Below are 14,538 nucleotides of genomic sequence, written 5' to 3' on the forward strand. Positions count from 1 at the left end.
TTTTCTTCATCCCTGGCCCAGCAACACTGATGTCACCGGGGGGCTTAGTAGAAACGTAAAATCTCAAACCATACCCCAAAGATAAGCAGAATCTACATTTTATTCAGATCCCCAGGAGAGTCACTGTATACCCAGTAAATCTGTGGAATGCCACCGTGAGTCATCACGGCGTCCAGGAAGGCTACTCTCAGAAAGAGCTGAAACGTGATGGATGAGTCAGAATGAGCAGCAGGGACTTATGGGAATTTCCAGCAGGAAGGGAAAGGAATTTGCAGTGGGGCACCTTTCTTCTTATTCTTGGCTTTTACAGCGAGAGCGTGATTGTTCACTCAAGCGTATCAAGAATATGTGTTGTGGTAGAAAGAGCATGGGCTTCCCAGATGGCACTAGTGGTAAAGAACCCACCTGCCAATGCAGGAGACATAGAGACATGGGATCGATCCCTGGATTGGGAAGATCCCCTGAAGAAGGGCATGGCAGCCCACTCCAGTTTTCTTATCTGGAGAATCCCATGAACAGAGAAGCCTGGAGGCTACTGTCCATGGGGTCGAAGAGTCGGACACACCTGAAGCGACTTAGCACAGCCCAGCACGTGACGAACATAAGCTGTGGAGTGAGGTCAACCTAGATCTGAGTCCCACATCTTTCCCTTTCAGTTTGTAAGTTCTTGGGCAAATTACTTAACCTTTTGGAGCCTCAGTTTTCTCGCATGTAAAATGGGACAGAATTACCTACCTTACAGGGTTTTGTGAGGACCAAAGTGAGAAAAAGTATGCACGATACCAAGCACATGGTAGGTCCAAAATAAATGGTAGCTGCTGTTAGTAGCAATTATTAACAAACTCTTTCCTGCCTCATGTCCTGCTTCCCTGTGCCCGGATCTCAGGACTCCCTCACAACCAAAAATTTGGAGCTTTTCCTCTTGGCCCTTTTACACAGCAGGAGGTAGTGAACTTCAGGGTCCTGGGGGCTCAGGATGTAGCGTCAGCACGAGGCCTCTGGAGCCAGTGTCTGGCACCAGGGTCCCAGGAGGGCACCATCAGCATCTTTGCCAGCTGCATCCAGACCTACCCTGGGGAGAGGCTGCCGGCTGTACCACCTCTGCAGTCACCCACCCGCATCTCTCTGCAGTTCCCAAAAAACGATCCCAAGTTGAAGACTCAAGGGAAATGCATGCCTTTCTTCCGAGCCGGGTTTGTCTGCCCCACTCCACCTTACCAGTCGTTGGCCCGAGATCAGATCAATGCTGTGACCTCCTTCCTGGACGCCAGCTTAGTGTACGGCTCTGAGCCCAGTCTGGCCAGCCGTCTCCGGAACCTCAGCAGCCCGCTGGGCCTCATGGCTGTCAACCAAGAAGCCTGGGACCACGGGCTGGCCTACCCGCCCTTTAACAATGTGAAGCCAAGCCCCTGTGAGTTCATCAACACCACTGCCCACGTGCCCTGCTTCCAGGCGGGTGAGTCTAGGCTGGGAATAGAGGGGCCCAAGGACAAAGGGGTTATCCTGGGGACTGAGAGCAGAGGGAGGCCGGAAAAGCTTCTCGAGGGTGCTGGGTGGCTTCCAAGCACTGGAAGTGACCCTTTCTTCTTCTCGTCGTCTTCTGGGAAAATACACACTGAAAGCCACCACTGCTGCAGGCGCTGGTCCGGGACTGGCAGAAGGGCCCAGACGAATACAGGATCTAGGAACATGTGTTCAGTGTATGTAAAAAAGAGAATTATGGAAATCCAGAAAAGCACAAAGAAAAATACAATCCACAAAATCCCACTACTCACAGACAGTCATCGATGACATTTTAAGGCCTGTCTTTCCAGCTCTTTATAGATCTTGTTCTACATTGTTTTACACAATTGGGGTCACACTAGAGTGTGGCTCTGCAATCCAATGTTTTCTCTTCACCTATCACGTCTTTAAATATTTTTTCTCCTACGTCATGATCTTTAATGGTTACCTGGCATTCCACGGCATATATTTATCATAATTTTATTTTACCAACCCTATTTGGAGACGTTTAAGTCATTTTTAGCTTTTCTGTGATTTTGTTGCTGTTTTTAAGGTCGTGAGCATCCTTGTTGATGAATCCTTGTGCTGATTTTCAATACATTTACTAAGATAACTTCCTAGAGGAGGAAGTTCTGTATAAATCAAAAGGAATGTATATTTTTAAGGCTTTTTATAATCTTGGCACAGAGCCCCTACTCCATGCAGCCTGTGCAACTGAAGCCCTCCAATTCTCATTCTAGGGACTCATGCCCTCCTGATCCTCTCTGCCTCTGGCTTCCAGAGGTCTTATCTCTTCCAAAAATGCAGTCTTCTAGGATGAAGCCCACTCAGACATGGCACAAGGCCCAGGTCTCTTGCTAGATCCCTTGGATTCTGTGTCCACACACATCTCACATCAGTCTAGACACAAAACCAAGCCCTTCCTGTTTTCTAGAAAAATATCCACTAAGACCAAGCGTTTGTGAATTTCATAGACTTTCCTGAAGATTAGAGGACACAAAGAGAAGCCCCCTGTAAAACACCTGGTCTTTCACCATCTACATGACCCTCTCCTCCTGACAGCCCCCATCTCTAGATTCTTCTCCTTATTACACAGAATAATTTAACCCTTCCCAGGTTCCTACCCTCAAACTTGCATTCCTAAAACCGTCAGAGTTGCTCTGAACAATAAAAAGCTCCTCGCTCATTTGTAGGCCCTGTCTTAGAAGGCAATTTGGATTTAATTAGCAAAATTTTGCTTCTTAATGTCATCTGTAGTCTTTACCACAGTCTAGTGGGGGGTCAACCTTATCATCCCCATTTTCACAGATATGAAGACTGAGGCTTAGAAACATTAGGTAACTTGTCCAAAGTCACAGAACTAAAAGGTGTGTGTGCAGAGCTGGGATTCAAATCTGTGAATCACAACTCAGATCTCTTTCCAGCTTAAATTAACTAGGAGGAGGGACTTAAGAGAGCTTCCCGCTGGGGCACCATCATGTATTTCTTTGTGTAGGTTACTGGGTTCAGGGGCTGCTCAGGGTGAACCCACCTTCCTGCCTTCTGGGCTTTCAGGAGATTCCCGAGCCTCAGAGCAGATCCTGCTGGCCACTGTCCACACCCTCCTTCTCCGGGAGCACAACCGGCTGGCCAGAGAACTAAAGCGACTCAACCCTCACTGGGATGGAGAGATGCTCTACCAGGAAGCCCGGAAGATCCTGGGAGCCTTCATACAGGTGAGAAGCCCGGGAGCACTGCCTGTACAGCAGCCTGGCTCGCTCACCCGGCTCTGCCTTCTGCCTGCTGCCAGACCTCCATCCTCTCCTCTCCTGCTTCCTTCCCACTGTCTCACTCTTGTAAACCCTCCCTTCTGTTTCTTCAGCTTCTCTGTCCCAAAATGAATCCCTGGATTCGGGGTGTCAGCAGGTCATTCATATGTTGGTCACTCAGTGTGCCCCCTCAGGTGCCATCACTGGGACCATTGGTTCCATCACTCCTGGGATGGTTACATCGCTATTATTTTGATTGTTTGGATTGGGTTATCTTTTTAATCCCACACCTAAGCCAAAGGTCACAGGCACGAGTCAATTGCTATTGTTGATCAACTGACTGACTAGAATACACTTAGAAAGGTGGATATGTTGACATGAACCATACACATAGTTTTAAAAAACATTTTATTTAAAAATACTTGTAGATGCTTAGGGAGTTGTAGCCCCCAAAATGCACATGCACCTAGTCTCCCCCAGTGCTAACATTTTGCAAAGCTATGGTACAGTTGCAAAAGCCTGAAGTTAACATTGATATGAACCATAAAGTTTAATCTGATTTCACCAATAATAAATGCAGTCAATTTGTGGTGTGTGTGTGTGTGTGTGTGTGTAGCTTCATGCAATTGTATCATGAAAAATGTGTAGTTTCATGTAACCACCACCACAATAAAGGCACTTAGCTCTTCCATCACCACAGGACTCCCTTCTGCTACTTTTTTGCCAGCTGTAGCTCAGCTGGTAAAGAATCTGCCTGCAGTTCGGGAGACCTGGGTTCAACCCCTGGGTTGGAAAGATCCCCTGGAGAAGGGAAAGGCTACCCACTCCAGTATTCCAGCCTGGAGAATTCCATGGGCTGAATAGTCCATGGGATCACAAAGAGTAGAACATGACTGAACGACTTTCACTTCACTCACCCTTCCGATAGGTATGTAATGATATTGCATGTGGTTTTACTTTGCATTTACCTGATGGCTGATCACACTGAACATCTTTTCACATGCTTTTATATATATATATATTTTTGCCATCTGGATATCCTCTTCAGTAAAACTTTGGTTCATATATTTTGCCCGTTTTCTTTCTTTCTTTCTTTCTTTTTTTGCTTTTAATTTGTTTGTTTTTTCTGGCTGCTTGGGTCTTAGTTGCAGCACGTGAGCTCTTTCACTGTGGCCTATGAGCTCAGCAGTTTCGGTGCACCGGGGTAGTTGTCCGCAGTGGGAGCTTAGTGCACAGACCAGGACTGGAACCCGAGGCGCCCGCACTGGAAGCATTGGAAGGTGGATTCTTAACCACCAGACCACCAGGGAAGTCCCTATTTTTCCCATTTTCAAATTCGAGTTTGTCTTTTAACGTTGAGTTTTCAGTGTGTGTTAGTCACTCAGTCGTGTCTGACTCTTTGCAACCCCATGGACTATAACCTGCCAGGCTCCTCTGTCCATGGAATTCCCCAGGCGAGAATACTGGAGTGGGTTACCATTTCCTTCTCCAGGGGATCTTCCTAACCCAGGGATCAAACCTGGGTCTCTTGCATTGCATGAAAATTCTTTACTATCTGAACCATCAAGGAAGCCAGTTCTTTTTACATTCTAGCCATGAGTCTTTTGTCCGATATATTTTCTCCCAGTCTGTGCTTTGTCTTTTCATTCTCTTAATAGAGTTCTTTTCAGAGTAAGGGCTTTAAGTTTAATGAGGTCAATTTATCAGTTTTTTTCCTTTCACATACTGTGAAATCCTTAACACTTTTGGTGTTAAGTCTCAATTCTTTCCCTAAGTCTTAGATCCCAAAGATCTATCTCCTGGTTTTATTTTTCTAGACGTTTTGTGGTTTTATCTTTTACATTTAAGTTCATGATCCGTTTGAGGTTAATTTTTGTATAAAGCATAAGGTTTAGGTCAGGGTTCATTGAGGGGCAGGGTGGCTGTGGATTTCTGATGGCTCCAGCACAACTGACAGAAAAGCTGTCTTTCTCCTTTTGAATTGCTTTTGCTCTTTTGTCAAAAATTATTAATATTTGGCCATATTTATATCAATCTATTTCTAGACTGCCCATTCTACTCCACTAGTCTATACGCCTATCCCTGTACCCTTACCCGTGTTCAGTAACTGCAGTTATATGATAAGACTTAACATTAGGAAAAATGACTCTTCTCACTTTACTCGTCTTTTTCGAAATTACTTCGGCCATCGTAGGGTCTTTACCTTTCCATAACATTTTAAAACATGCTTATCTATGTCTAGAAAGAAGTCTTGCTGAGATTTTGATAAGAATTGTATTAAACCTTAGATCAATTAAGGGACAATTGGCATCCTTACTATGTTGAGTTTTCCAATATATAAACAGTGTGTATGTCTGTGTGTTAGTCCCTCAGTCATGTCTGACTCTGTGACCCCATGGACTGTAGCCCACCAGGCTCCTCTGTTCATGGGGATTCTCCAGGCAAGAATACTGGAGTGGGTTGTCATGCCCTCCTCCAGGGGATCTTCCCAACCCAGGGATCGAACCCAGGTCTCCCACACTGCAGGCAGATTCTTTACTATCAGGGAAGCCCATAAACATAGTATGTCTCTCCAAATATTTAGATTTTCCTTGATTTATTTCATCAGCATTTTATACTTTTAATCATACAGATCCTGTACATGCTTGTTACATACCTGAATATTAACTTCCTTTGGAAGAATTGTAAATGGTATTACATCTCTTATTTCAGTTTCCACTTATTCATTATCAGTGTGTAAAAATATAATTGATTTTTATGTGTTGATTCTGTATCCTAGGACCTTGCTAAACTCAGTTCGAGGAATCTGTAGATTCCTTGGGATTTTCTACACATAGTTGTATCATTTATAAATAATTAGTTATATTCCTTCTTTTCTAATTTGTGTGTTTTTCATTTCTTTATCTTGCCTTATTACAGGCAAGAAAAGTATGCCTTCACTACTCTACAGAATAAGAGTGGTGACAGCAGACAGGCTCATCTTCCCCACGGTAAAAGAAAAGCATTCAAGGCTTACCATTAAGTATGTTAATTGTGAATTTTTTTGTAAGTGCTCTGTATGAAGTTGAGGAAGTTCTGCTCTTCTCCTAGTGTACTGAAAGTTTTTAAATGAATAGATGTGGAATTTTGTCAAGTGGTTTTTCTGCATAGACTTATATAATTATATGACTTTTCTTCTTTAGTCTATTCTGGTTGCTTTAGGTTTATTTTGTTCTTACTGCTAGTCTATTGAGGTGGGAACTTAGATTATTGATTTGAGAGCTTTTGTCTTTTCTAATATAAGTATTCAGTTCAGTTCAGTTCAGTCGCTCAGTCATGTCCAGTTCTTTGCGACCCCATGAATTGCAGCATGCCAGGCCTCCCTGTCCATCACCAACTCCCGGAGTTCACTCAGACTCGCATCCATCGAGTCAGTGATGCCATCCAGCCATCTCATCCTCTGTCATCCCCTTCTCCTCCTGCCCCCAATCCCTCCCAGCATCAGAGTCTTTTCCAATGAGTCAGCTCTTCGCATGAGGTGGCCAAAGTACTGGAGTTTCAGCGTCAGCATCATTCTTTCCAAAGAAATCCCAGGGCTGATCTTCAGAATGGACTGGTTGGATCTCTTTGCAGTCCAAGGGACTCTCAAGAGTCTTCTCCAACACCACAGTTCAAAAGCATCAATTCTTCGGCGCTCAGCTTTCTTCACAGTCCAACTCTCACATCCATACATGACCACTGGAGAAACCATAGCCTTGACTAGATGGACCTTAGTCGGCAAAGTAATGTCTCTGCTTTTGAATATGCTATCTAGGTTGGTCATAACTTTCCTTCCAAGGAGTAAGCGTGTTTTAATTTCATGGCTGCAGTCACCATCTGCAGTGATTTTGGAGCCCAGAAAAATAAAGTCTGCCACTGTTTCCACTGTTAGAAGTGATAGAAATTTCCCTCTTGGCACTGTTAGTTGCATCCCACAAATGTCGATACCCTGTGTCTTCATTTCAATTCAGCATGCATGGTTTGTTGTTGCTGTTGCTTCCTTTCTCTGTGGCCTGTAGGTTATTTAGAAGTCTATTATTTTATTTCCAGATGTTCAGAGAGTTTGCTACTGCCTTTCTGTTACTGATTTCTGGTTTGATTCCATCATTGTCAGATAATATACTCTATATGATCTCAATTCTTTCAAGTTTGTTATGGTTTGCTTTATAACTCTGGTACAGTTATCTTGTCGAATGTTCCACGGATCCTTAAGAAGTGCTTGTGCGTCCTGCTGTGGGGTGGAATGGTACCTATTACATTGTCCTTTCCTTTCTGAAGGTCCTAGCCTCCTTCTGGTATCATTTCTTGATATTTAAAGAGTTTCTTTTAGCCATTCTCTGAGGATAGGTCTGCTCGCAGTAAATGCTCTTCCTTTCCTTCATCTGAGAATGTCTTTATTTCCCTTTTAGTCCAGAGGAATAGTATTACCAGATACTAGCTTCAAGGTTGACAGTTCTTTTCTTTCAGCACTTGAAAAATGTTGTGCCACTCCCCTCTTGCCTCCGTGGTTTCAAATGAGAAATTCACTGCTATTCAAATTGAAAGGGAAGCTCGCTCAGTTGTGTCCTACTTTTTGTGACCCCATGGACTATACAGTCCATGGAATTCTGTGGGCCAGAATACCGGAGTGGTAGCCTTTCCCTTCTCCAGGGGATCTTCAGCCCAGGGATCGAACCCAGGTCTCCCACATTGCAGGATTCTTTACCAGCTGAGCCACCAGGGAAGCCCCAAAAAACTGGAGTAGGTAGCCTGTCCCCTCCAGGGGATGTTCCCAACCCAAGAATGGAACCAGGGTCTCCTGTATTGCAGGCGAATTCTTTACCAACTGAGCTATGAGGGAAGCTATTCAAGTTGGTGTTCCTTTGTAGGTAATATATCATTTCTCCTTGGCTGTTTTTAAGAATTTTTGTGTTTAGTTTTCACAAACTTAATTATGATGTATCTTACAGTAGATTTCTTTGGGATTATTCTGTTTGAAATTCAGTTTCTTATATATGTTAATGTATGTCTGTCACTAATTTGGGGGGGGGGCGGTTTCAGGCATTATTTCTTCAAATACTTTTTCAGTCCTATCCAATTTCTCTTCTAATTCTGGAATTCCATTAATATGAACATTAGACTTTTTGTTATTGTGCCACAGAACACGGAGGCTGTGGTTTGTTTGACTTCTTTTTGTTTGTTTTTGCTTTTTTTTTTTTAAGTCTATTTTCTTTCTGTTTTTCAGATTGACTCATTTCTATTGATCTGTCTTCAATTGTATCCTGCCATGCCCACCTTACTACTGAGTCTAGTCAAGTTTTTATTTGAGTTAGGATATTCTCAGTTATATAGTTTCAATCTGTTCCTTTTTTATGTAAATTCTACTTCTTTTATTGGAGAAGGACCTGGCAACCCACTCCAGTATTCTTGCCTGGAGAATCCCATGGACAGAGCAGCCTGGCGGGCTACACTCCATGGAGTCACAAAGAGTTGAACATGACTGAAGTGACTTAGCACTCCTTTTATGGAATGGTCTGTTTTTTCATTTAAGATAACTTAAAATTGATTATTGAGGCATTTTAATGACAGCTGCTTTCAAATCTTCATCAGATGATTCCAGCATCTGATTCATGCCAGTATTGGCATCAGTTTATTATCTTTTCTCATTCAACTTTGGCTTTCCTGGTTCCTGGTATTATGGGTGATTTTCGATTTTATCCTGGGCAGTTTAGTTATTATGTTAGGAGACTCTTGATCCTATTTTAATCTTCTATTTAGGCACATATTATTCAATAATAAGTTACCCTGTGTAGGTTTGGTTGTAGGTTCTGGCATGCTTTTGCAAGCTTTAGTTCCAATGAGAGTTTAGCTTTCTGAGCCCTTGCAATGCTATTCTGGTCTGCTTCATTCTTCATTCTTCTGGGGTCCCCACCCAATCCCTGCTGACTCTGTCTGCAGGGCTGGAAGGTACTCTCCTGGCTGCCTTCTGTTGCTGAGTAACCTTCTAGAGTTATGGGTTAACCTTCTAGAGTTATAGAAGCCACGATGCCTGAGTCTCTATGCCACTGGGTGAAGAACAGAGACACAGGGCTTCACTGCTGCAGGCAGATCGTGGGTTGGGGAGTGGATCAAGGGTTGAGATGGCTAATGGCTTGAATTGTGAAGCAGATGTGGGGACTCTTTACTAGGTTTTTGCTGAACTTCCCCCTAGCCAGGTCCTCTGGAGAATGAGAGAGAAGGTTTTTCTTAACTGCTGTTGTCTATTTCTGTTGAGGGTTGAAGACTGCCATCCCCTCATGGACCTCTCATGGTCTGGGGTATGTAGGAACTCACCATTTTGTCATTCCTTGACAAGGTCTTTAGCTAGTCCATCTTTCCAGCTTTTGGAGTCTATTTAGTGCTGTCTGTTGGCTAAAATTTCCAGGGCATTTAGTTCTATTTAGTGGAGGATACATTCAGGCTTATGTAGTTACAGTCAGTAAGGAAAACTGAGTGAATTCCATCTTGTTTTGGAACCAGAAGCCCCATGTGCATATTTTTAACCATCAAAGAGAACTATTTCGATTCATTTCTTAGCAAACTCTCCACAGTTCAATACTTATTTTTTAAGAAAATGTAGACCCATAAATCTTGCTGCTGGAGATGTGTATAGGAAATCAAAGGATAAAAATTATCTACCTGAAGGCTATCTGAGTTGAGGCTTTTATTAGGTTACTTGGACTGCCATAACAGAGTAATGCAGACTGAGAGGCTTACACAACAGAAGGGTATTTTCTCACAGTTCTGGAGACTGGAAATCCAAGATTAAGGGAGTTAGCAGGTTTGATTTCTCCTGAAGCCTTTCTCCTTGGCTTGGCCACCTTCGCTGTATGTTTTTCTCACGTGATTTTCATGCACGTGTGTGCGTCTCCCTAAGGACACTAGTCTTACTGGATTAGGGCTCCACCCTTATGATATCATTTAACCTTAATTACCTCTTTACAGGCCCTATCTCCAAATACAGTCACGTGAGAGAGTTAGAGCTTCAGCATAGGGTTTCTTGGACTACAAGAAAAAGAAACCCACTCTGGATAATTAAGATGTTCAGTATTGGTTCACCCTACACATGTATCACATGGAAGCTCCTAAGGGTTTCTCCTGGAACTCCAGGGCAGTGACTGTAACGCAGTCGGGCCTCAGCAAGGGTGACAGCCAGAGGCTGAAAATCCTTTGGAATTGAGGCAAGTCATTTTCACTGTCTCCCCCTCCCCTCTTCTCCTCCCCTCACATCTCTCTTTCTCTGTAGACGGGTTTTCTCTGCATTTCTGCTCACGGTAGAAAATGACAATCCATCTGTCCCCTCTATCGAGCACCATCAGAAACAGTCTAGGATAGCTGCATCTGAAATCTAAATTCCTGAGCAAGAGACTCTGACTAACCAGCTTAGTCTGGGGCCCCGGTCAAGCCCGTCCACTGTGGCCAGGGGCAGGGTTCCGTCTCCTGCTGCCTCCCAGAGCCTGAGGAGCAGGCGGCCCGCTCCAAGGATGGCGTCTCCAGAGTCTGTGCTGCTGAAGGAATGGGAAGGACCCCTGAGGGCAAGAGAATATTATACACGGTCAGTGGCATAATCGTGAGCTAGGTAGAAACAGGAGAGATATTAGGTAAAAAAGCAGAATGCATTTCACTACGTGTTCTCTAGGATTACGACCAAGTTAACATATGTATACCATAAAAATTAGAAAGAATAAACAATTAACATAATTATCATGTTGTGGCATGGCATGACTTTATATTTTTTCAAAATTTTCTCAGTTTATGTTAGTTCACTCTTCTTAGCCAAACAAACGAGAAACTGACCTCTCCATGGAGCAGCACTTCTTTCAGAATGGGGCACTGAATGAACTCCCCTTGGTTACCCTGTGACTCATTCCTGTGGTTCTCCATTCCTCTTGCCCTGGCCTGTGGGGAAAAGTTTAATAGTATAATTTTCTGTTAAAGTGATACACAGAGACTGTGATGTTAGCTTCATCATAAATTTAGAGCAAAGATGGCCAAGAGAGTACATTTCAAATGTCAAATTCAGGGGACTGATGAGTAGAGCCTATATTGAGACAGATCATGGAAGATCAGCAGAAACTATGTCATGATCAATCAGTAATGTCTGCTAGGGTTATGGGAAGGAGAATTGGACACATGCAACGCGTAGGATACATATGCAATCCATTTGCCATCCTTGATTTTGACCACTCCTCCTTGGCTCCAACCTCACTCCACAAAGGTTTGAGTCTTCTCACGTCCTTTTTTTCATGGCTTGTTTTTCCTTGCAGATTATCACCTTTAGGGACTACCTACCCATTGTGCTAGGTAGTGAGATGCAGAAGTGGATCCCGCCCTACCAAGGCTATAACAACTCTGTGGATCCCCGAATTTCCAATGTCTTCACCTTTGCCTTCCGCTTTGGCCACATGGAGGTTCCCTCCACTGTGTCCCGCCTGGATGAGAATTACCAGCCGTGGGGTCCGGAAGCAGAGCTCCCCCTGCACACCCTCTTCTTCAACACCTGGAGGATAATCAAAGACGGTATGTCCTTTCGGGGATGCACTGTCACCTGGCTGTCTCACTCTGCAGCCTGCTTCTAGAAAAACCTGGCATGGAAGTCAGGCTCCTGCCACTTCCTATGCAACCTTGGGCAAGTGACTTCACCTCACTGAGCCTCAGTTTCTTCGTTTGTAAAATGGGGACACTAATAATATCTCTCTCACTAGGATATTAAAATGAAATAACTATATACTAAATAATTATCAATTATTATAAATATATAATGAAATTAATATTTGTGTGTCTCTTTAAACATAGTCACAAACACACAAATAAATCAGCAATTACTTTTTTCACCTATTAGATTAATGGTATATTTATTAGCAAAGTATGGAGAATTTGGAACTCCTTGTGTGTTAGTCTGTCCAAAAGACAGTGAAAATATGTATTAGATGGAAATTAGCACATTTTGACAAGCAGTTTTATATTTAGAAATTTACCTATAGGACATAATAAGGAGTGTTCAAATGTGTATGTAAACTCAACGGTACTCATTACAGCCTTAATTATACTTGTAAGATTATGAGTAATCTGTTTACCAAATCATAATGCTAGGAAAATTAATAGTGCAGTTATGCAATTTAATTGTATTTAATATATTGAAATTAATTGACATTAAAATCTAAGTTTTTCAAAAGTTTGGCCATTAGTTCCTGAGTATCAACTATGTTTGAAACATTAATATTGTATTTTATTCACATAAAATGAAATATGTATGTACTTGTTTGGACATGGTCAATAAACTAATTTTATAGGAAGATTGTTCAAAAAAAATGAAATACATATATAAAGCGCCCTACAGTAGTTCCTGACACACAGGAGGTGATCACTAAATATTAGTTATTATTCTTTCTTTCTTGCACTGTCCTTTAAGATGCCGAGTTTTCCCTGCTTCCTTTCCCTCCCTCAGGCTTCCCTGACCCTTGCAGAAAGAATTCCTGTGTCTAATAAATAAATAGGGCTTCCCTGGGTAGCTCAAATGGTAAAGAATCTGCCTGCTGTGCAGGAGACCTGGGTTTGATCCCTGGGTCAGGAAGATCCCCTGGAGAAGGGCAATGGCAACCCACTCCAGTATTCTTGCCTGGAGAATTCCATGGACAGAGGAGCCTGGTGGGCTACAGTCCATGGGGTCACAAAGAGTCAGACATGACTGAGCAGCTGACTCACACACACAGTAAATAAATTGCTCTCTTCTGCTCTTCTCTACAGCTTTCCACCTCCATTAAGTGCCAAAGGTTGGACCCCTGTTCCCCTTTATCCTGAGCTGGGCTGTGTTGAAACTGGCTTTTACTTAAGGCCGGACAAGTCAGGGCATTTTTCTAGAGATTTCTGCCATCTCTTCTCATGGTGCACAGTTCCTTGTGGGACCATATGGAGGAGAAGGAGCCAGCTCTCTGAACTGGAGCTTGGAAGAAACCCTGAAGCTTATGCTCATACATCCCTGCAGGATGGCAGGTGGTGCGGATGGGCCTCCAACCCCCAGCACACCCTGTGGCCTGTGCTGTGTTCTTCTTTCCCCAGTTCCAGCCCCAGAGGGGCAGTTGGCCCGTCTTTCAGCTGAGAAAGAGAAACTGTCAGGAGGAGGGCGTGCCCAGCAATGGAAGATGTCCCCAGCTGCCCCGCCCCCAGCATGGCCTCTGGCTCTCCCTTGCAGGTGGAATTGACCCCCTGGTGCGGGGTTTGCTGGCCAAGAAGTCCAAACTGATGAATCAGAATAAAATGGTGACGAGTGAGCTGCGCAACAAGCTTTTCCAGCCCACTCACAAAATCCACGGCTTTGACCTGGCTGCTATCAATTTACAGCGTTGCCGGGACCATGGGATGCCTGGTGAGTGGGCCCAGGGTCCAGCCAGGCCTGGGGAATGTTTCACCACTTTCTGGGGTTCCCAGGGACTCTCCTCTATAGCCCTGAGGAGCTGATCAATTCTAAAACAGAAGGCAGAGATGCCTGTTTTAAAAACGCACCTGTGAAATGGCATCTTCCAGTCTCCCTAAGACAGAGACCAGAGAACATATCTGGTACTATGCCTGGGCTCCTCAGATGAAAGCGATCAACCACTGACTTGTGAAAGCAGTTTAAAAATCCAGAAAATATTAAGAAAAGGAGAATAGAGAGAAAGCAATGACTACTGGACCTTCCTAAATGTAGAACTTTAAGGGCCAGACTGTCTGGGTTCAAATTCTAGCTGTGTGACCTTAGACAAGTGACTTAGCATCTCTGTTCTTCAGTTTATATATGTGTGCAGGGCTTAGAGCAGTGCCTGGGCCCACAGTAAGCACCACATATCCTGCTAGCTCCCTTGAAGCCCAAGTGCCACAGGGTGAAACAGTGGCTCACTGCCTCTCCGTTCCCAGAGGCTGGGAAAGCAGACTCTCTGGGGCTGATGGAGCTGGAGTGGTCATGTCCTCAAAGGGGATTAGACAGCCTCCACCTCTCTGCCCTAGGGTACAACTCCTGGAGGGGCTTCTGTGGCCTCTCACAGCCCAAGACGCTGAAGGGGCTGCAGGCCGTGCTGAAGAACAAGATACTGGCTAAGAAGTTACTGGATCTCTACAAGACCCCCGACAACATTGACATCTGGATCGGAGGCAACGCCGAGCCCATGGTAGAAAGGGGCCGGGTGGGGCCTCTCCTGGCCTGCCTCCTAGGGAGGCAATTCCAGCAGATACGTGATGGGGACAGGTGAGTGAGACCTCAGCGGGGAGGGCGGCG

At 44.2% G+C, this 14,538-nt stretch overlaps 1 protein-coding gene across 5 annotated transcripts in view; it reads left to right on the top strand.

The window, feature by feature from the left end:
* Positions 1–14,538, top strand: part of LPO (lactoperoxidase) — a 31,136-nt gene that overhangs the window by 15,751 nt on the left and 847 nt on the right. For all 5 annotated transcript variants that reach the window (XM_018063559.1, XM_018063560.1, XM_018063561.1 and 2 more), the window contains 5 exon segments: positions 1,132–1,456; positions 3,058–3,218; positions 11,555–11,807; positions 13,480–13,653; positions 14,271–14,508. In XM_018063559.1, the coding sequence (XP_017919048.1) occupies positions 1,132–1,456; positions 3,058–3,218; positions 11,555–11,807; positions 13,480–13,653; positions 14,271–14,508 (1,151 nt within the window).

Source organism: Capra hircus, chromosome 19, assembly GCF_001704415.2.
Source record: "Capra hircus breed San Clemente chromosome 19, ASM170441v1, whole genome shotgun sequence".
Classification (NCBI taxonomy): domain Eukaryota; kingdom Metazoa; phylum Chordata; class Mammalia; order Artiodactyla; family Bovidae; genus Capra; species Capra hircus.